Source organism: Streptopelia decaocto, assembly GCF_964273445.1.
Source record: "Streptopelia decaocto genome assembly, chromosome: 3".
Taxonomy (NCBI): Eukaryota; Metazoa; Chordata; class Aves; order Columbiformes; family Columbidae; genus Streptopelia; species Streptopelia decaocto.
The window spans coordinates 6,135,751-6,159,961 of record NC_138656.1 but is presented as its reverse complement, the minus strand read 5'-3'; the positions used below and the strand labels follow the sequence as shown (position 1 = coordinate 6,159,961).

At 39.6% G+C, this 24,211-nt stretch overlaps 1 protein-coding gene across 2 annotated transcripts in view; it reads right to left on the bottom strand.

Moving 5' to 3' along the window:
• Nucleotides 1–10,166, bottom strand: part of SPTLC3 (serine palmitoyltransferase long chain base subunit 3) — a 79,124-nt gene extending 68,958 nt beyond the window's left edge. For both annotated transcript variants that reach the window (XM_082048637.1, XM_082048638.1), the window contains exon 1: nucleotides 9,868–10,166. In XM_082048637.1, the coding sequence (XP_081904763.1) occupies nucleotides 9,868–9,981 (114 nt within the window). In that variant the 5' untranslated portion in view covers nucleotides 9,982–10,166. The remainder of the gene's footprint in view (nucleotides 1–9,867) is intronic.
• Between the last annotated feature and the right edge of the window lie 14,045 nt (nucleotides 10,167–24,211).

Sequence of the window (24,211 nt, the reverse complement as noted above, 5' to 3'; positions counted from 1 at the left end):
TGTCAAATGTGACTGAAAACAGCTGATGAGTTCACAAGTTGTTAAGGAACTGACAGACAGTATCACTAGATAAGTCTTGTTTCTACAGGAAACGAGGCCAAAACCAACCAAGACTATATAATACTACAATGCTAAAGAACAAACTATATAGCTGGTTCCCCCCCACCAGATAGATTTTTGACACCTATAAAGTGTTCAACAGGGAATAAAAGCAAGCGTGCTTACCTGATGATTTAAGAATCTGCATAACTTGTCATTGAATGAAATTTTGTTTCATGGAAATGTTAACTTTTTTATATAAAAAATCACAGGAGTACAATGTTTTGTTTCTTATCAGGTACATAATGAAACAGCCAAAAAAGCCAAAGTCTCTGATAATAATACTGACAAAATCAAATAAAATCATGCTTCACTTCACTTACATAAATCCTTGTAATTCTCAGCCCACACGCAAGACAAGTTTTAAAAGGTCTCCAGTTATACTGAATCACAGATATAATATAAACCCCCTACTAATAGTACCTTATCTCTGTAAATTTTAAAATATTTTCCATCTATTGATGGGTAAAGCTGATTTTTACCTTATGAATTTCCTGATTTAATTATGCTCTACTGAAAGCATAATTAAGTCCATGCCAAGATTTTCAAAAGCATCAATTAATTGATATTTTGGTTTTGGGGGTGAGATGGAAGCTGACAGAGCTCCGTTTTTTATCTGTCATGCTTGGTAACGCTGTCTTGCTCATTACTAGCAGAGTCTGTTGACTTTCACTCTTGCGTAACCTTCAGAGATGGATTTCTAATGCAATAGCCACAGTGATTTCTTTACCACATCAAAGAGGTGATGACAGGACAATAAAGAGCAGAGATTTCTCTTGTCACAATAGAAGTTTAGGAAGAGCTGAGATGCTAATGAAGTGGAGAGAAAAGCTTGTTGGAAAACCTGTGTGCTTGGGAAGACGTGCATGGGGGGAGATGGAAGGATCTTGTAGAACTTACTTTATGCTGGAAACAGCTGCTCTAACAACAAGTCCTCTGGGGGGTTTCTAAACTGTGCACCAGGGCCCAAGGGCCAGGATTTTGGGGCCAGCCTGCTCAGCTATCCATCCTTAAAAAAGACGTTAAAAAAAATACAGCTCTTTGCAGCCCTTTTTGATCCTGTGATCTCTGGTTCAGGACATCCACCTTTTGCAGAATTTTATTTCTTTAGCTTGCATTGGTGAGCAAGAGATGTGAGGAAGCCAATTAATTCTTTCTCAAGGATGCAATAAATTACACCTCTCCTGGGACAAAAGGTTTAACCCAAAGTGAAACTGAATTTTATTAAATCTACTCCTCAGTTCCTAAAGCACGTCTCCTGTCTCAGGACAAAAACTTATGAGTAAGTATTTTGCCAAGTGTTAATAGTGCACACAGCATATCCAACGTTTCACACTACTGCACATCAGCATACCCATCCCATTAATATACATCCTAAAATAAAAACAGACTACAGAATTGCTTATTCTTGTTTTGGAATCTGTACTTGTTCCTGCTTGATTATGGATAAGAATTAGATTTTAGAAACAAAGGTCCCGAGTTCAGCTTTAAGGATACTGTTAGGAAAGGTACTGAAAGCCAAAAATTACTAATAAACAAGTTCCACCCATGTGGGATTCTTCCTAGATGGTTTGATAAAGTAATTTTGTATTTCTTAACCTTGGTATTACTTTGTAATACCCCTTATATATTACAGAATCCAGTCCATTACTTAAAAGCTTATAGCAATCTCATTATTGGTTCTTTTGTAACCTAAGGCAAGTCATTGAGGATGATGGACCATAGGTGAAGGATGACTGTGATTAGAAAAGAGGAAAAGGTGTGGAGACAGCAACAAAACAGCTCGAACAGGGTTTGTTTCCTTTGTGATCAAAACAAAACAACAAAAATCCAAGAAGATTCCCCCTTGGGGATTAACACACCCTGGTACCCGCTAGAACCTCCCAAACACTCTCACCACCCACACATGCAAACAAAAAACCTGTTTATATAACAACGATGGAAGGGGGAAAAAAATTGCACAGGATAGTAATGCCTTATATAAAGGAGATACAACATTGAGAGACATTGTGCCAAAGTAAAATATTCCCTTTGAGCATGCCTGATGTCAAGAGATTGCTGGAAGTTCAAAATCTCACACTCAGGAACTTACAGGCATATGATCTTAAAAAGCTGGGAAAATATATTGATCTTTCAAATGCTTTCTTGGACCATGAAATGCCTTCCACAAAAGCTTGTTCACTTCGCATCGTTTCATTATTTGACATTGGTATCTGTGCAGCACCTGAAACTTTGGGGTTGATCAGCAAATGCCCTGAGTAGGAGATACAAGAACAGCTGACGGTGAGGTACAATGTGACAAGCACGGGTGGTCTTAAATTAATTTGTTATATTCCCTGGATTCTCAGGCTGAATGACTACAGCCACTGACACAGGGTGCTAGCACTGGGTGGAAATATCTGTATCCCACCCTCTCCAGGCAGTGGCTTGGGAGATCTTTACAGAGCAACCTGGGATCACAGAGGGAGGAATGTTCTTTCCAGATAAAGTGTTGTGGAGATGCAAGGAATGGACAGGGACAGACTGAGACACTCTCTTACAGAACAGCCCCAAGAAGCTCAAGAACATACACACAGCTGCTGTGAAGCCATGTGTAGGCAGGCAGCTTTGTGGCTGTGAGAAGATCAGCCAGGTTGAAGTCTCAGATAACTCTATGCGAGTCACAGAGATGGATGTATGGCAGCTCTTCAGACCACATGAATCAGCAGCAGGGACAGCGAAGCAGAAACTCAGACTGAAGTTCCTGGAGGAAGCGGAGTGCAGCACGATGGCAGCTGAAGTGGCTGCGAGTCTCAGCTCACCGTAAATTTGTCTTTCCATATTCCTCTTGCTAAGTGAATAAATACTAACTACCTGGTAGGCTGAGGGAAAAAACAGATTTTTTTTGGAAGAGAGGGAAATGGCAGAGCACATGCCAAAGCCTGTGCATGGCCAAATGCAAGGATACAGCTGAATAATTTCCAAAAAGACTAAGATGATCAGAAGAACAGTCAAGGCTTTGCTGTGTTACATCTAGACTGCGTATTCTCCCAAAAATCTAAAATACTTTGGGAGGGAGAAAGTCAACAGTCGAGAACAGGTTAAATGTAACTTTGTGCTGACGACACAGATGATATCTGCCCTGGAAATTCAGCTCTTCACCTTGCAGTTTTATATTAAAGGTATCTTGCTGAATGCTCTAGCTATCTGTCTGAATTAATAGATCCTAAAATGCAAAATGCTCCAGGCACACAATACTGCCGGTTCCTGCTGCCTGCTCTTCTTAAATGACATTTTACTTCCCAATTTAACATCCATCCCACAATGACAACTCTCTCAGACAATAGTCTCACAAAACTTCTGGCTTGGTTGCTTCCTAAAAGTGTTTTCTATGGAAAAAACAGCTGCCAGGAATGGCAGGAATTCTCCGGCTGAGACACTGGTCATTGTAGGGAAATTTAATTTCCTGCTTTGCTGGTTAATGCCACAGTCCTAGCCACAACAAAAGTTAATTTTCCTTAAAAAGAAATTAAAAAATAGTAATCCATGAGAGAGCTCATACATCTGTTGGCAGAAGAAACAGACTTGCATATCATGATAAATGAAGGGCTATTTACAGTTGTCTAGAACCCTATAAAACAGGATTTGGGTCACCACTGCAGGCTCGCAAACAGCAAACTGTGAGAGGCAGTTTGCTGTTAACCATTATTCCGGGAAAAAAAAAAAAAACAGGTTTTATAGAGACTGTGGGAAAATAATGGAATATTGGTGAGGAAGATTATAAAAACACTCAAGTGACCTGCAGCTGAGGTTTAAACGAACGCATATATACTAACTGTTTTTTAGTGTGTTGGACAAGTAGAACATCCATGTTTCAATAACATAGACCAACGACAGAGACTCAGACTGGATGGGCCCTCAGCTGGTTTCTGGTTTATCCTCGTGTCCAAAGACAGTTCAACACCAAATTCCCAGCAAGGTGCTTGGGGTTTTGCATCTTGAATTTGTTGGGGTTTTTTGTTTGCTTCTTCTTTCCCATATATGAAACCTCTCCAGCCTCCAGGGAAAGTATGAACCATAAACCACTACCCTTTGAGCCCAATGATCCAGCCAGTTATTAACCCATAACCCAAAGTCCACTCATCAAGACCGTAATGTCTTGAGTAGCATCTGAGGGTGGTATGGCTAAAGTCAAGGCAGATGACACCCCTCTTTCACAAATCTAGTCAGTTCATCATAGAAGACAAACAGTCAGTCAAATATCATTTACCTTCGGTACATCCATGCTTGCTTATCCCAACCACCTTCTTCTGTATGCTTCTAGAAACAACCTTTGCTAGAAATGATCTGTCTTTTGAAGACAGGTAGAATATTTGCCTTTCTTAAGTAATAAGGGATCTTCCTATATTTCTCTTCATATCCATTAACCTTTCAAATATGATAGTGTGTGATATCACTATGACATCAGCCAGAACACTTGGTTGCTTCCCTTCTGGTCCCATGCACTTGTAGGGGTTGAGATTTCTTAAGAGATCCATGACTCAGTCTTCTTCCATTACTGGTACTGAGGCAAAGAAAACATGGAATACCTCAGCCTCACCTGCATCTGCAGTCACCAAATCACTCACCTCATTCAGCAAGGCGCAACATTATCTGTGTTTATTTATTTACTACTAATGTAGCAGTAAAAGCTCTTCTTTCTTCCCTTGATATCCCTTGCTAACATCGACCTCAGGTGAGCTTTGTCTATCGTAACACCATCCCTGCATGCCCCTGCAATGTTTCAAAATTCTTCTTTTGTAGCCCATTCCTGCATCTACTTCTTGTACACTGCTTTTTTGCACTGGAGCTCAATCATGGGTTATCTGGTTACTTAAGCCATATATTTACTTGTTTTCATGAGTACAAGGATGACATCTTCTTGGGCCAAGAGAAGGCTGTCCTTAAAGACCTGAGATGCTAGGTCTTTCAAGCCAAAGCAAATCAACACATGCTATTTTTGTCAGGGTTTAAACTTCCAAAAATTAAGAGATTTTCAGGCATTAACAGGGTAGTGACTCCAGCCCTACTGGAAACTTTCTTATTGTGCTACTGGAAAAATCTCTAGCCTTGCATGCAAAGTCTAATGCTATGCACTTAAAACGTTGTTACAAAAGTCGTTGACTGTCACATGTGCCTACACATTGGAGACATCTCAGCTGGCAGAAAGACGTCTTCAACATTTCCTGCTTCCAATGCATTGAGCTCATCACATAGCAGGGCAGATGACAGAAACAAGGGTGTGGATCTGAGACCTGTGATTATTAGCTGAGCGTGCTGGTGCAAAGCAATGAATTTCTGGGGCTCGAAACCAAAGAGAAGGAAAGGCAGGAATGAAGGATGAGGAGGTCATGTCTGTGGTGCAGCTGAAGCAACAGGTGTAATTGGTAGAGAACTGACTGGAAACCACTTCTCAATCTTTCTGTTGTCACTACAGCCGTGAAACCCAGAGGGCTTATGGGGATTGCACTTTTCCACTAATATATGCACAATGGCTTGGGTGCTGCAGGTGAAACAGGGTGGCGACAACAAAGTCCCCTTTTAGTTTGTTTTTACGCAAAGCAACACCAAAAAAAATGAAGATGTTTCAGAATAAAATGATTCTGTAGGCAGATCATTATGGGTGCACAGCTGAGACTGCAAACATTTGGAAAGGCTGTAGTCTGATCAGCCTTAACCCTCCCTCCTTTCTCTTATCTTCTCTCATTAATAAGCCTTATCATACAACTCTAATTGTGGGAATGAGCTTATTTTTTTCCCTCAGGACTGATTAACATTTATATTTAGTTTGCATCCAAAACACCCCAGTTACACTAACTACTGCAAAAGCGTATGAAGTAACTGCTATCTATATATGCGAGAGGACAGAGCACAAAGAAATTACAGGGGGCATTTACAACATAGAAGAAAATTATTCCTGTGAGAACAGTCACTTGGCATATTCCTTTCATCACTCTCTTTTAAAACCATCAATGTTTTCTATAAGATCTTCCTTGGGGACTAAGTGACATTGCAGTGCAGAAAGGAGAGCAAGGAAAGCAAGGGAGCCACAAGCATGGTAGGGACTGAGTAAGAAGGTCCAGATGTCACAGGACAGAAGGTAAGTATAATGAGCCTCCAAATTTTAGAGCCCCCAGATGCTGGAGGCTATCACATTTTCAGGCTATCAAACAAGTGAGGCAGATGTTACTGGGTTTGATCTCATCTTGCGTGCTTTTTTGCTTTCAGAAAGGAGCTCCAAAACCCTGGAAAAGGCTGCAGTCTTGTTCACTCAAAGTTTCTTCCAAGCTACTGCCATTCTCAGTGCACAACAGAAAAAAACAAATTTGCAAATAGCTTTATACTGTCTTGGAGGCTCTCTAAGGCATCCAAGGAAATGATCCATCAAAGAAATAAAATTGTTGTATGTGTACTGCAGGAAAAAATGTTTCCACTGGACAAACATGTTTGTTGTTTTAAAAGTCCAATCTCTCCTACAACTGACACCTAATCAACAGCAAAATAACTCATGACCAGGAAAATACCCGGCTACTACAGTTACATAAATATATCGGTTAGCTATTGAATTGTACTATCGATGAAGGCAAGTCCAGGCTACGGGTTCTGGAACAACGCAAATAATCTGCCTGTGTTTTAAGCACTAACGAATTAGGAGACACGGCCCACGACCCACCTCCCGAAGCTCAGGTCTCACTGTGGCCCAACTTCCACAAATGCAAGGATGCAGCATGGCTGCGGGGGCACGGTTAGGTCTAGTGTCCATTACTACATGGGAGTCCATGCTATCAGCTAGAATTGAGTGAGTCAGACTTAAAATCACCACAGAAGCTATTCAAACAAGCAGTCCCACTGCAAAGTGCTATATCGCTTCCCCAAAAGCAACAGGTTGTCTTGTGGTAGGGTACCTCACTGCATCTTTATCGCTCAGATACCTCCTTTTCCTGTCCTTGGTGTGCCGCAGATTGCTGGAAGCAAAGAGAGCCTCCCTACTCCCCCACATTTGATCATTCCTAATTACTTTCCCCCACTCATTAAACAAAATACTGTCTTCGGAAACCTGTGGGTTTTCCTGTATCAGAATTGCTTCTCCATTTCTGTCACGCACACACAAACATGCAAAATGTTCTTATATAATTGAGATGCAAAACACGTTGTTCTTGAGCCAGTGTTTTCAAAAGCAACGTTTCCAAAGCCAGCATTTCCTGAAGCCAGTGCTTCCTGTGGGCTCCCGAGAAAAAAAGGTTTATGAAGCTGATTTCTGCAAAGCCTGATGTTCCAGTCAGTAAACTGTGTGCAACTATTGCTACATAATCCTGGCCTTCACTGTGCCATGCCCTCGCTGCAGCATCTGCACCACCAGTTGCCACTCTTAAACCGGAACACATCTCCCTTCTCCCCTCCTTGCAAAGTAACACAGCTGTAACTAACCCCAAGAGTTTCAGAACTGCCACAGGTCTCAAGTGCTACAACTAGCATCATCAGTCACATCCCCTGAATATCCTAGCACTATATATTTCCCCTCCTATGTAAGGTGTTTAATGGTGAATTAATTTATTGAATAGGCAGTAAAGTACGTGTGTGTGTGTGTGTGTGTGTGTGTGTGTGTGTCAGAGTGTTAGGGGAAATTGGGGCAAAGTGGAGAAAGAGCAAAAGAGGAGGGAAGGAGGGAGGGAGGAGGACAACTGGAATCATGACAAACCTGGGTCTGGTTCCTGCACTGGCTTCCCTGTGCACCCAGCTGCCATATTCCCTGCTCCTCAGAGCCCAGCTGTGAAGTGGGAAGCACACTTCAGCCAGGTGTTGCAAATATAAACACACTGGCAGATTGTGTGAAGTTGCACACCTACAGCAGTGAGCCATGTAAACAGATCAGGTAGGAAGGAACAGTATATGTTCCTGTAAAATAGGATAAAGCTTAAGTACCGAACAGGGTGAGGCAGCTGGGGCGGGGAAACAGACCAGACAGGAATGGGGAGATTCCTACCAGGAATGAGATTCCTGGTTCATACAGGGCTCTTGTCTGTTATTGTTTCCTTCTTTCCCAATCTGTGTTTGAAGCAGGAAGAGGGGAAATGGTATGTCATTCAGAACACAGTGCTAGACCCGGACTTACCACGTCTGCCTTTGATAAGGCTCCCGAACTTTCTAAGGCTTCACTTCCTCACCATGTCCTCAGCCATGGATGGTATTCAGCAGTGGTTCAGTGCTGCTTTCACCTATCACGCAGCAGGGCAAAACCCTTTCTCCTCCAACCATACAGTACCTGTGAGACTTCACTAATCCAGCAGGTACATCTACTAACACTTCATTTTCTGGCCACCCCTTTCACGCCAATCTTTATTTCCATTTGCTCACCCTCAGTGATATTCTACTTTACTTCTCTAGCCATCTCTCTCCTGTTAAGGAGGGAATCCTAATTAATCCTCTCCTGAGAGTCTGCTGCTTTCAAAACCGCTCATTTGCAGCAGGTTCACAATAACTGAATGGCGAGGCTTAGTCTTTGAAATCTGCCACTCAAACTGATAGCAGAGATTTCAGATATCACTGTGGCAAACAGCTAATATATAAAATGATGAGGAGATATATGTGGTATATACAAGGATGTCAGATTAGGTTTCTGGAAGCGAATCCCAAGAAAGGCCTTTTCAAATCATTGCACAAGCTTTTTTGCTTTCCTCATCCTACACAAGCCACCGATTGGGCAACACCCATACCAAGGGAGACACCTGAAGCCAGACAATCATTAAGCATGACACTGGGCGTGCCTTCATTAGAGTGCTAAGGGTGTTAGAGCCCCATTTAGAGAAAGATATAAGATAGCTGTTTATTTGTAAAACAGTGGAGCCCTTGCCACAGTCCTTGTCTAAAGTTTTCAACAGGGATGGTCAGGTGAGCACTCAGGCTCCAAAAACAACCTCCATCTGCCTCTCACCACCACATCATGCCGTAAAGCCAGCCTTTTTCTAATCACCACAAGACTTTCTACTAATGATCACACCAAGATTCAGAATCAGGACACTTCAAGACAGACAGAACGTTCCTAGTTAGAACAGGTATTGCAGACAGACAACATTTAAGATTTGGGCTCTTTTGGCAAAAGCGTACCCTTGGTTTTGTGGTTCATTCTTTAGGATGCTACGTGCCAGCTTTTCTACAAAACATTCACATAAATGAGATGCACTAGTTTCAAAGAGAACAGCCTGAGAAAATAGGAAGTGAACTGCCTTGGATTCTAAGCAGTACAAGGCTGGAGAGCAGGCATCAACAAAGGGCAGACATCAGTTAAACCAACCTTGCAGTAATGTAAATATCAAGAAAAAACAGCTTCCCCTGCCTACATTTTCTTGGTTACACCTGTACGACAATAAATCACATGTTAAAAACCACTCCACACACACTTTAAGTTGATAAAACAGCTTTTCAGTAGTGATTAATACATTGCACAGTCAACTTCAGCATCGGTTAAGCTTTGGAAGGAAACTACTACATTTCAGCGTGCATGTGTTTGATAGGAACCAGAGTCTAGTCCATGGGACCAACACTGTGTTGCATGAGCATTCACAACCCTCACTGCAGTTGAGGATGATAGAAAACAAACAGTGTCAGGTCCCAAGATGGTAATCTTGACACATAAACCTAATCCATACAACCTGTTCAATGGAGACTAAGACTGCCATGAAACTAGCTTAATAAGTCATGTTGCAACTGTGTTCAATATTGAGGCAATTAAGGTAAACAATTAAACCTTACCTTCACTCCTTTAGTAATTCCATTTTTCTTACAGATTCCACTTTTTAAGAGATTATTCTGTTTCTGATGATGATGATGTAGATGTCCATTGCAGACAGCACTGGGATTAGCCATCTGTGTAAATTAGTCAGTTCTTAAGAGTGTCTCAGGTCTTTCTACTGTAAAAAAGGCAGTGGGACGAGCAGATAAAGTTCTTGGTTAAGGCCTGAAAGGTATCCAACTGGTCTGTCAGGATTTTCTGGGATGAGAGGAGGAACAACCTTTTGCAATATCTTCGAAACTTAAAACTGTTTCTTTCATACACCTTCAGCCGCAGCAAGCTACAACGCAAAATACATAACAGGAGGTGTGCTCTTAAAATCTCTGAAAAATACTGCTTGTTGCTCGCTATTGAATGAACACAGCTTCTGTGAGTCAACAAGAGGCTGCAGCTATCAAGAAGTGGGTGGATTCAGAGGCGGAGACACTTAAAGATATATTACCTCTCAAATGTCTCCCAGTGAGGAACAGTACATTTTTTTTCTCCTGATTACACTCAACGTAGAGCTACATTACTCCATTTACAGTAATAAAATATTTTGAAAATTTAAACGAAGTAGTATTTAAAATTACACAGTTCATCTTGCTATATTGGCTGAAAATAGTAGTATTTCGCTGAGTAGAACAGAACTTTTTTTTTCTTTTTAAATCTCTTCTTATATAGGTAGCATAGGCACAATAGGAATCCTGGAAGGAAATGTAAAGCATTTTAGTATTAAAATGAAATTTTATCTAGAGCTAGAAACAACATATATGGCCTTATCTTACAGATGCGTACACAGGTGTTTACTAGAGTGAACTGTCCCTTTAAGCTCAGTTTGCCAGTAATGGGATAAATGGCATGCTATTATAATTCATGAGAGAACCACATTTATAAATTTAATTAATTTAGTTTTAAAACCAGTCAGGCTTTAATCACACGTGGAACTTCTAGGCAGGACTAACATACATCCTTGATTTTAAGACAAGAGTTTATTGACTGTGGAAATACTCACATACATTATCTTTGCTGAATCAAATTCTCATGTTTTAGATTTTAGTGGCAAGACATTAAAGTAGAAGCATCTCTGCCAGTCTTTGACAGAATTCCTTCCTCCAAAAATAATTAAAATTAGTGTGGAGACAGATTAAAGGAAAGCTGTATTATAATAACCATTTTGGAAAACAGTAACGATGAAAGACTGGGAGAATAAAAACACTTGGAGTGTTTTAATTAGAAAAAATTACTATGTCATCTTGGCAGTGAAATGTAAGTGATAAACCGAAAAAGCAGCCTACAACTTCAATATGTGGAGTGCAGGAGATTAAATGAACTACTGTGAAAATATATAGGGAAACACATTGCATTGGTTTTGAAAACTTTTCTTAGATATGTATTGAATTGGTAAAATCTATTTTGGTCCTTACCTAAGAGAGACCTGAACTGAACTGTGTTTAAAAGAAATATCTGTGCATCTTTCCTTCTGCATTTCACCTCATTTCATACCACCCAGTGGTCTGCAGAGATTTCCATTAAGATCTGTAGAAAACCTCCATGATACACTATAGAGTAGCACAACTGAAAAAGCAGTCCATCTCTAACTAGGTTTGATTTTTATATCCTTGGAATTAAGCCTTTTACTTACATATTCCAATTAACACTTGTAGCAGTTTTGGTCAAGAAAATATTCCCTTAAACTGACTAAAATGACAGAGAAACTGTAAAACACCAGAATGTTTTTCTTCATAGTTAGACCAGATTCACTATCAGAACTCAGCTTTCCTAGGTTTTGTCTTTTCTGGTGTTTTTCCTAGGCAAGAAAGCCCCATTTCTGTATGAAATGGTCTTTTTTAGGCTTCATTACCGATTAATTGTAAATATATAGTGATAAGATAAATTGTTGGTCATGATAAGTGGCTAGGAGTTCCTGTTTGCAAAGAAAAAGACTGGGATGAGAATAAGCCATAAGTAGGCACAAAGAACGGTCAGTAATACTTCCCTGCATATCTAGCACCTATGGTACCAAGATAAATGGAATAAGGTAATGTAGAGCGCACACTCTGCACCTGCCAACCCCCTCCAGCCAAGAAGCATTCTGCATTTGAGAATTATTTCCTTGATTGTCACAGCAAATCAAACACCTGTAAAACATACAGTCTGCTCAGTCACTGATCATCTCGACCCCGTTGTGATAAAGACAAGAAAACGTACCAGAGCAGCGTTCTTCCCCGTAACAGCTTCCAGTGTCTCAGCTTCCCATTCTCAGCACCTTCCAGGGCACAAAGTGATATAATTATAATCTCATGTGTGTCTTCTTTTTTTTTTTTTTCTTTTTTTCTTTTTCTCTCCCCAATTAGGCTTATGGAGGAGTGTAATCTCTGATTAGATAACAATTCAGATGCTGCAAATTTCATCTCTTGTCCCAGTCTGTAAGTCTATGCTTGTTATCTATTTCAAGGCCCAAGAAATACCAGTGTCCTTGCATTAATAAAATAGCGAATTAAATATGCTGTATTAGTTTTAGTTTTCAATGTCTCTAACATTTAAGATTGCAAAGAAGCAGTACATAAAAAGACTACATTTAAATATGAATTTAAATGAGCAATTTTTAAAATGTCTAAGAAAATTTGTCCTTTCCAATTTCTTTTAACCGTGCTCTAAAAGCCAGAGCTCACAAAACAAATATCACTAGGGGCTGAGTAAAATTACTGCCATGGTTCCATTCAGAGCAAATGATTTATAGAAGGGATGATCTGTAAACAGGATGTAGTATTTCTCCTGCAGAAAAAAACCCAACAAAACAACCACCTTTGAGTTCTGCCCTTCAGAACTCCATCTTACTCAAAGCCATCTGTTACCCAGGCTTCTATGTCCATATCTATCATGCTACTGATTAGCTCCATCTACAACTATTACTCAAAAATGTAAGAGTCTGTGCTGCCTGGACACTGGGGGAATGACTCAACAATTGTGTACTTTGCAACACCAAAGCCACCAACAGCAATACCCTGTGTCTTTATACCATTCTGGGAAGCAGGAGGGAAAAGTTTACTATGCTGACTGTACAAGAACGGTGTGTATTTAACAGCAGGGGATCCCAATCCTACCAAGATTATATGTGCACTTCAGTGGCTTGGCTACTGGTTGGAAGTAACAAAAGTTGTCCTTCGTACATTGGCAAGAAGATGGTGAATTTCTAAGGTTACTAGCAGACCACACACCATGTTCTACATAGATGCTAGTAAAGTTCGTAAGATGTGGCTACAATCACTGCAAATCTGTAGGAAAACCATCAATGAATTCCCAGGATCTAGGTTTTATTCCTTGCTTTGTCATTATAATTTTAATGCCATTTGGTCTTTGCTGACTCACCTGTTGAAATCAGGATAAATAAATCCTTTGTAAGTACTCTGAGATGAATTGCTGAGGAGTGTGGTGCAAAAGTGAAGTAAAATATATAAAGTTAATAAGCCAAGGTTTATCAACAGAGCAGAGACAAAAGAGAGGGGTAGGGGCCTGGCTAAACAGTCTCTCAATATTTGAAGAAAATCACTTTTCTGCTATGCACTACCATTGTTACACAGCATAGGTTAAAAGGTTGACCTCTGCTGTTTAATTCAAGAAACGGGGACAAAAACATCTAACCTGCCATTAGATTTTTGGCCCAGTCAGACCATTTAGTGTCATTAGAGTGGCCACTGGGTACCTATTTATAACAGCACTACTGGATTACCTACCAATAAAAAAAGTACATGATGCAAGAAAGGGTGAGAGCTGATCCCAGAAAACTGTAATGTCAGAAGGACTGCCACAGTATTTCTGTTCATCCCAGAGAACAGTTATGGCATAGTTGCGAAATGGTCTTGCAATTTCATTGCAAGATCTTGATAATTTCAGTTCATGACAGATGTAAATTTACGTGTCACATGAAACAATAGGTTTCAACACAAAGACATTTACTAGCTTTATGCTTATTTTCTCTAGACAGACATCAATGTCAAACAGGAGCTGAAATAAACTGTGAGTCTAACTCTATTCCTTTGTTATGTTAAGTCATGGTTCTAATAATACTTAAATTATCTGCAAGAGCATGCCCCAGTAGCAGAATACACAGTTAAAAAGCCTTCTTGCCCTCCCTATCACTTCTGTTACACAGAAGTCCACCTTATAAATTCTGTATACCATTGATGACTGCTCTGATTAGGATCCCAGCATGTTTGGTACCTCTAGACACACGGACATCAGTTACAACTCATACCTCAGATACGTAAATGACTTATGATGTAGCTACAGCAGTGAGGCTGAAATAAATGAACAAACAGAGAGACATGGTAACAACAAAGAAACAAAAGCAATAGCAAGTACCAGGTATCAGCTGGCCAGTCATCTCCCTGGGTGTCTTTCCAGTTTCATCCAGACTTTACAGGCACTGGCTGTAGGCTAAACTTCCTAAAAGTTCACATGGAATAATCACGTTTGCTGCTTTAAACTCTACCTAGCCAATACATATGTGGGAAAGATCAGGGATATCGCCCTACACCTGCGTGTAAAACTGCAAACCAATGCTGATGGATCCCGTCCAGTGCCCTTGCACAACTGCCCCTTGAAGGATATATAAAATGCTTCAAAACTGGTCAGGAAATAATCCTAGAGCATCTCAGAAGCAAACCCCATGGTATAGGCAGATGTACGCAACCAGTATTTCAACAGAGAGGATGTGGTACAACAGACACAGCTCCTCTGGCTCTGGCAGGGCCACGCATCATCTGCAGAGTTCCAGGGCTGGCAGGGCTGCTGGCTTCCACCTCTGTGCTCCAGGAACTGGAGAGGAGAGAAGGGCACAAACAGGCTCCCCAGGGGTGAGGTTGAGGGGGCTATCTACTCTACTTTGAGTTACATCAGATACTAGTGGCTGGGAAGATCAACCACAGGGAGAATTAGCACATTTTACAGCTTTGCTGGGTTGTATGAAATTATAGAAGAGAGGGTGTGAGATCTCCAGAACACGAAGGTCCCGCCAACAGGGTAGTCTTGCACTGCTTAAAAAATAAATTTTCTGGAACTCACTGCAAAATGCTCACACTCTGGCAGGAAAAGCACAGCCAGAGGTGTGGGAACAGGTGTAAGGAGCCATGTCCAGCTGTGGAAGCTGAGCCAGCAATAAGAACCAGGGACAGGGGGCTGGCGAGGACCCAGAGGGACTGCAAGGACTCACAGCTACTGCACCGTGGGCTGCTGTTGGACAGACACATTAGACTTACACAGTCACTTGATTGCTCGTTATCATAACACTTCTCGGTTGTACAAATGACTACTGTGTCCTAGGAAGCAACTTTTTCCTTTAACTTCTGCTTTACAGGCGCATATCGAGTTGTGATGATTTTTCCTCAACGTTGCTCCTGTTGTAAGGGACCTGGAGGTTGCCATTCTGTTGCCGGAGGTCCCTCCTCCATACCCCTCAGACTGGAACTGAATCTTAAAGGCAGATGGAGGCCTCTTTAAGGGTGGTGGATGGAGAAGTGTTGCTTCATAGTTCGAAATGTGACTCTGTTGTGAACTACAAGTGTGCAAAAATTTCTCAGGGGTCACAGATATGGGTACCTAAGGAAAGAAAGCCCATCACACAACCTTGTGCAGTCTTTGCACGTGGATTCATACATTTGAAGGGTCTACAAAAGATAGAAAATTTCATTTGATACACTATGAAGCTACAACATTCAATGCAACTGTGTTGCATCAAAAAAAATTAACTCCCCCCCACCCCCTCAAGTGGGCCTTAAAAATTTGTTATTTAGTATAGCAACAGCCCAGATGGATTTATTGATTTTTTTTATCACAGAGGTGGGACATTTCTAATCTACTTTGAGGCTCATACCGCAAGGAGTGGCGCCACAGCACAATTCTGTGGGAAGTCACATGCACACAGGTACACGAAGAGAGCAATTCCACAAAGAAAACACAAAATTCCACATTTTTTCAAGCAGTTGGTATTGTCTGCCCCCTCCCCTCAATCTGATCTCCTGTCTCTAAAACAAAAAAAATAGTCTATGAGCCCTCCAAAATCCAGCTCTGGGCAGTCCAAAACAGGTGTCACCTTTGAAACTTGACACATCTCATTAATCCTCTCCAGTTCTTTCTTCGATGGATGGCCCAAAGGAAGCTCTTGGGAAACAGCATGAAGCAGGCAGAGACTTGATCTTTTGCATTTTCCATCTGAATTTCATCTGTATTGCTTTATCATCGCAATCTATTGTTTCTTGCTTCCCTTCCTTTCAACAGATTTTTGTGGATAGGCTCTCAGTAATGTGCAAAGAGCTTTTGGCTTTCACCCATCCTGCTTGCCCACAAAATCATCAGTGGGCTCAGAAAAGAAAATACAAACAAACACAGAGCAGCCACTGAAAATTTCAAGAATTCATACTGGATGGCACTAATAAAAAGATGTTTGCATGGGTATAAGAAAGTGAAGAGATTTCCGGTTATGATCACAGCCTAGCAGCAAAGCAGTGATATATATGAGTATGTATTGGGAATCAAAGGTTTACTTTGATGTGAGTAAAGCCACTGAACTGGTCAGAGTGTGAAACCTACAGTACACAGGCACAAATCAATACAGCTGCTGAGAAGACGTGGAGAACTAGGTGCCCTGTATGAGCACTTGTTAGACCACCCAGGCTGGCAGTTCCGTATGCTTTCAAAAACTTCCCTTCAGGCTTATAACTCCTATGAAGACAGCAGTGAATTCAGTTCAACAACTTGTTTACACTGACTATTTTAATCAAGGGATTAGAAACTGTTTTAAAATCATACAACCCTTCGTATCTCAAAAACTGTTGGCTGAAGGGACAGAAGTGCAAGCGAAATAAAAGAATTTTTGACAAAACCGCTGCTGAGTGATGAAGTGCCAGTCATTTAAATAAAGATACATTTCTGCCAATTGTTCGCTTGGAGGAGAGAAAGGGAAGTTTCCTCACACCTACATGGAAGGATATGTTTTCAAAGGGAAGCTCAAACATTGCTGACTAGGGCAGATGCTCTATTTACACTGCTTGCACACCGCTGGTGCAGAATATGTTCTGTGTTTGGCTTCCCCACCAGCTCTATGTCTTTTGTTTCAAGTTTGCTGTAGGATCTCTAGAGCAAGGCTCTCGTTTTACATATCAAATGTAATGAAGCTCCATTCACAGCTTCAAGTGCTTCTATAACACTGGAAACAAATCATCTTTTCCTGAAAAGCAGAATAAACTACAGCAGAGAATTTTGCTGTTTGATATTGGTGCAACCAGGACTAGTTACGTGCACTAGTGAAGTTAATTCAAAGCTGACAGCACCGCACGAATTGCCAGACCATCACTGATAGCCCAAGTACCCTCCATCGCAGTGGACACATCTAAAAACCTCAAACTAAACACAGTTTACGCTTCTCATTTTAATGTTGCATTCTATTAAAGTCTTCCTGGATGCTCTTAGCATTAACATTGCAGTGTTATAGGGAGGTTATTGAAACCTTAAACTGCATTTCTCTGAGCAATAATAGTAGCTAAAAGAAGATGCATGAACTAAGCGCAGCTGTTTTCCTCATTTGAATGATGTACAACACTACTGGATGTCTGAAAGCCAGACCATGTGATCATTGGATAGAAAGATCTTTGCTTAGGTGTCTTGTTTCTGTCATTTTTGCTTTTACCACTTTCATATGTAGCTGTTAAAAAGAGAATGCAGCATATTTCTTGCCAGACAGAGATGTCATCCCTTCCTCAGTTAGAGCTGAAGTCTCCTTCTACTCCTGCACTGTAATAATACATTATTTAAGTCAATATGTCAGTGGAGTAACAACAGCATAGGTTACCACTTGTGGCAGACATCTCCAATTTCTAATGATTTTCTAATCCTAACTTTTGTCAACAGTGTGTCAGCAACTAGTGTAAATTTTGGTGGATTTCTGAAAAACACTTCAGATTATTAAATCCACAGACCATTTATTATAGACTAGTAAAAGATGACAGACTGGCCTATTATAACCAGACCTAAGCTTCACGTATCGGCATGCACACATTGCTTTGGATGTTATTATTGAACTAGATAAGGAAACCATATAGTTCAAATGTTCAGTTTATTTTCCAGAGCCGTTAATGATGAAATCTACTATTCAGGCCACAGTTTTGATAAAATTAATAAACTATTCTCTGCTTTTTTCCTGTTTATAATCAGAAGTACGTATCTTCATAGCCTAAGTCTGTGTTAGCTCAGGTATGTAAATAAAGGAGGCTGTAAGTTTGAGTTGAAAAACACTTTAGGCTTCCAGGTAAGCCAAGTTTCTACTAGTTAATCAGATGTATTATGTTATGAAGGAAAAGCATCATGATTCAGGATACCTCAGTTATCATGATTAGTAGTTTGGGGTGTTTTCTTGGCATGTGATGCTTACAGATATTTTTGGAGGTCAATTAATGTTGTAGGGCTGTACTTGCCTGGACCATTTAGATCTATTGAAACTTTGGGAAAGGTCCTCTGCTGTTCCACTGTCACTACCACTATTTTTGTAGCCCCTTTTGTTTTTTCAAGCGTCCACAAGCTGAAATTTAAAATATAATTTTCTTTGTATGGTCTAAAAAGTTTGCATGTACCCACTGATATGGGATATTTCTCTTAAGAAATCAGGCTTTTAAATCCTCCTTCCTTTCCCTTTTGTTTATTTTACCAGAACATTTAAATCCTCAATCCACCTGTTCTCCGTATTAACAGTCTGCTGTTATCATAACCTGATCTACTGAAAATTCAGTCATGATAGCATTTGCCTCTGAAAGTATGTACTTACTAATTTTTTGTCGTTATGTAAATTACAAAATTATTTTAGAATTGTTTTCATTATTTACTGGATACAGCCAATATCAATTATTGCAATATCATGAAACAAATTCAAAATAATAATGATTTGAGACCTTCTTTCCAAAAGTTTGGGATGTATTTCAGTCATATTGTCAAGTACTAATGCAAATTCTTCTGTTGTTATTGAAAGCTGGGAATCTCTCCTGACAGAAAATGAGATTGTAACAGCCCCAAATCACCTGTGTTATAGACACAGACTCTGCTGCAATATTCTCAGCCCTGTAGGGTTTGCAGGGGAATTTTTCCAACTTCTTAATTTCAAGGAATTTTGCTAACTCTTGAATGCAGAGAGAAGCCACCACAAACATTTTTCTAAGATATTTTCAGATGGACATATGGAACTCACATCAGGTAATAAAAGGAAACACAGAACAAGCTACTTTGCTTGTAGGGAGAATCTATCAGAAATTACCTATTCACACCCTTAGCACAAGAATTACAAATTTACCTTTTTCCACTCACTGTACAGAACACTCCCGTTCCTTCCAAACTATAATTATGACCCTTATGAAAACAATGTGTTCGTCACAGCACAGAAGAAACTTCATAAAGACTCACAGCAATAAATATACCAAACACTTGTGTTTGGTGTTGTAGAACAACCTGTACCACAGGCCTGACTAGAAAAAGCCCAACAAGTTTCCTTTTTTTGTGGAACAACAAAATCTGCTTTTCTTCAGTTACAAATCCTGTGTCTCCTTGTTCTTTCATGATGAACAGTAAGATGACAGGAAAATGGTTGCAAGTCATAATCATATAAATATACTGTCCCCCTGGTTTCTTAAGCAGTATTACCAGAACTTGTTCTCTGAGTGTCTGCAGATGTCAATCAGATGTCAGTACTCATAACATTAGGACCTCTTTTGGATTTTTGATATACGGCAAACATATCTGGTTAGGAATCTGTACCCAACCCCAAGACATTTGTGGCACCTGACACTTCAGTCTGCTTGCAAGGATTAAGACTATAAATTGCACAGTCAAAACAGCTCTGTTCCTATCTTATGATACAAAAATAAAAAATAGCTGACTGGAATGTCATGGTCAGACAAGCCCAACAGTAATATGGAAAACTGGACCTAGACAATAAGAATAACAGTGCAGTAACTAAGAGCCTGCTGCAAAAATACAGCAGTAAGCACAAGTAAGCCTAGCACAGCCTTTTGCTCTAGCTTCTTCCACTTACATGCATCAGGCCATTACTACGTTCTCTCTTAGTATTTGATCGTAAATCAAATCTGCAATTCTTACTCATTAAATGAAAAACCTCTTCATGTAAGCTAGACCTAGTGAAGTCAACAGAATTACTCACCCAAGCCAAAGGCTGGAAGAACTTTACAAGCACGAGATAGAGGCAAAACATCTTTCTTGGGGCATTTTTCTACTGACCTCTTTCACCAGTGATGTGATCTGTAGCCGTGTAACCTCCGTAGTTGTCCAAGGCAGATTTCAATCTTCTTTTCTGAGACCTCCTGCCAGTCAGGCTAATTTGTTTGCTGGGTTCCATAATTTGGAGCGAGCCCGTGTGGTATTGTCATCATTTCCAATCATTGACGTGATGAATGGAGCAGGGACAGCTCTGTGCCATCTGTTCCTTCTCTGTGTCATCACCACATCAATTCAAACGATGTTCTTGGCTACAAACATCTGGAACATTAAGACAATGGATACTTAACTGGGAAGACAAATCTTCTTAGTATTGCTAATAAAACTGAATGAAAAGACACAGCTTTAACCTACATTTAATGGTAAAATTTCAGGCTCTGAACAGGAAATTAGGAAGTGATTTCACACAAAGCTTAAAGGTTATTGTTCATTGTTCTTGTAACATAATAATTCAGTGCTTCTGGAAGCATGAGATTTATAAAAGCCCAGAGGAGAACTGGTAATTCTATGCAGTTTAAAAAAAAAAAAAAAAAAAAAAAAAAAAAAAGGAAAAAGGTACCATTGCAAAATACATTTTAAAATCTAACAAATGGCTCCATTTTGCAATTCGTACTCATTTAATGAGGTCAACAGCCATACTCATCCAGGTAGCACTTATGCTTCAACACCTTTTTATTAGCGTTATTAAACTTAGCGACCTGATACAGTAGATTATTTGCCTTCCCCATTGCCAGTGACAAATCATTTCAAGACTTGACACAGAATTACATTATTGTGTTAAATGTGATTCTGTACATAGACTACCTATAGTTTTGTTTCCTGTTGTTGCTGCCTATAGTTTTGTTATTCATCATTACAGTTCTATCCATCCTATCTTTTAGAAAAACACAGCTTGAGAGAGGAAAAAAATCCATGCTTATTACCAGTTGTTATGGTAAAAAGCTGGTAAACAGGTTGTTCTATAAAAACTAAACATTTTTCATTCAGTTGCTTCATGATAATTTACTACGGTTGACATTATTTTTACCCTACACTGTTGAACAGATGGAGGAAGACAAATTATTGTTGACTTTACCTACTTACTGTAAATTTTTCAAAATGTTTTCCAGATCTATTTATTTCTGTTTTCACTTGTGCAGAATTTCTTTTGACTTTTGAGAGTTTTGCTCCATCTACGGTGCTTTGCAGACTTAGCTGCAATTCTTTCTCAATTTCATGCCTTGCTCAAGTCAATAGAGCTCTGAAGAGGTACCAAGGATCAGATGGGAGGAAAAAGGGTGAGAATTTTAAAATTCACCCTAGATATTGGTCCCAAATGCAGGAAGGGCAACATTACAAAATTATGCCAAGAATTCTTAAAATGCACAAAGTTCTGAGCCAGATGTGTTTTCCAGGTTTGTTTATACCACATATTTAATTGCACTTTATAATTTTGTTAATAAAATAAAATGTTGTTGTTCCTTACCTGGGATTATTTGTATTTAAGCTTTAGTGCACAAGTCCGAAACACTCTGCATTTGCTACAGAAGCTTTAGGAACAAACTCCAGTATTTCAAAAACACTCCTGTGTTTCTGATTATGCAGCATTTTGTAATATTTACTATCCTTTCAGCTTCAGTGTTTCTTCCATTAAAACCAAGTTAAGAAATAGCATTTTTCACTTTCAGCTGACTTGAATTTTATTTTCATAGCTTAATTACAGATAAGCAGCAGTTCATTTTACTACTTCTGATGTCCAGGGAACTAAAATCATATTTCATATAATTTTCCTATGTTCCAATATTTCTTTTGGGTCAAACCCAAAATTGTTTAGTAATTTTTTTCCTGAACAAACACTTAAATCCATTCTAGGTACCATTTTTTTCTTTACCTTTTCGATTTTTCTCTAGAGGGAGAAGATCCCATCTGCCACATTCATAACAGACATAACAGCCCTTTTCTGCTGCAGGGCGTTAAACCACTACGCTCACCGTCTTTCTTTCGCTCTCCCACACTATAGCCAAATAAAATTTTATTCATGTTCAGTGAAACAGGTGCAGAAGGATACAGAAGTAAGTACTGGTTTGGGAAAATAAGTTCAGAATTTCTTGAACCTTCTGTTCCTTGGAGTTTTGTAGTACTTTCAATTTTTAGCGTTTATAAGACTTTTTAAAAATATTGTAAAATCAGTCATAAATCCACAAAATGTAGCCTTCAAAATTTCATTCTCTTTAACTGAAGACTAGTTATATATTTTTCTGTGGCCTGCTAATGTTGGGCTCAAATGAGACATTGCAATAATACATTGCAAGGTGTAGGCTCTTTGCTGTAGCTGTCCTAGTCCTCACTCTTAGCAGCTTAAGTTTTGTAACCAGTAGGATTAATGTCAAACAGATCTCAACAAGGCACAAGCATTAACCAAAATCTGGACTAGTATATAGCTTGGTATAACTATTCCACTCACTCCAGTCTTATGGCAAGTGCTGAGTTATCGAAACCAGAACAAACATGAAGTGGAGCTTTTCTTGGCACACTATATGGTGTGAAGATATTAGCACAAGTACATATTTTGTGTTCATTAGCTTTTTACAGTTCCCAGAATCTTCTTATCTAGTAAGATGTCAGAGACATGAAAGCTCACATTCATCTTTATCAAAAACCTCTTATGTAAAACTGGAGGAATAAAGGACTTAAAAACTGCTCAGATGAATGAGCATGTACTGACCTCTAATGGCTGTGAATGCGTATAATACAGTCCCGCAATTCTTGGTGCTGCCTTAGGAGGAATGAGAGCTCCAGTGCTCTAAGTGAAATAATGTTGACGTGACAAGAAAAAAACCCTCTTTTGAGATGAAAACCAAATGATTTAGAAGGGAGTAATGGGGTTACTTTTGCTTTGCACTGTCATTTTCTTATGAAAGCATGGTAAAAAATGTGTACAAGCCAAGTGCTTGCAAGAAGAAATCATTTCCAATGGAAAGCCTGTTTTTCTAATCTTTCAGCTGTTTGGAAATTTTAAGAAAAAGTTTTATTAAAACACCTGCCCACCTTATTCTTTGTTTATAAATTAGATTATCTTTCTGATTAGAGGGCAGAAAACACACAAAACATGAAAAAATTACTGCCAACATTTTAATGGCTACTGAGTTCACAATGTATCACACAAAAGACTAAATTCCCAGCACTTCTAAACTGGGAGGAGCACATGAACTTAAATCACTGTCAGTATGCTAGAAACTGTCTTGTGATCTTCGGAATGGGCCTACTGGGGCCACCAAAATGTTGGCGGATGAGGGCTAGGGTAGCAGAGGCAGAGAGAAGCTGCCTTCATTCTGGCAAAATTTTCTCCCAAGGGAGAAAATAACTTCTTAATAAATAAAATAAAATAAATAAAATAAATAAATAAAATAAATAAAATAAATAAAATAACTTATAGCTTCTACTTGTGTTACCTCAAATAGACAGACAAGTTCATGCAGATGTAACAGCAGATGTGATCCAGCCTGTTGTCCTGAAATACTTCAGGTGGCATCAAGAGCTTGTTAGAGTGCTCAGAACCAACAGTGAACCACTTCAAGTCTTGAAGCAGCCTACCTGAATACTGGCCTGTGATCAGTCTCACTTCTGTGCCTCATCTCTGCTCCATATTCAATACCGCAATACATACTGGCTGCCCGAGGAAACCTGTTCGATCCCTGAAAAAAAGAAAATTAAAAAAGTGGCCTCTATCAAAGTCTTCAATACTTATAAAACATTGTTCCTGAACATTCAGCACCACTGTGTTTGCAGAGATCCAGTAATACAGCATTGGAGCCAAGTAATGGTTCATAGCTGATTCCACTAAACTCATCCTCTGGCATAGCTGGGATTCAGTGTAGAAACCAGGAGCTCCCTCACGCCAAGTTAAACGTGCATGTTCATCGCACATTTCCTCCTGCCAGTTGGGTTTTCACAGAAGATAGCACCAGGAATATTTAAAATTAAAAGAGACAGGGAAAAAAGCCAAACTTTTGGCCTTTATAATAAATTTGAAAATTATTTCATCTTAAAGTTGAGTCCAAAGTCATTCAA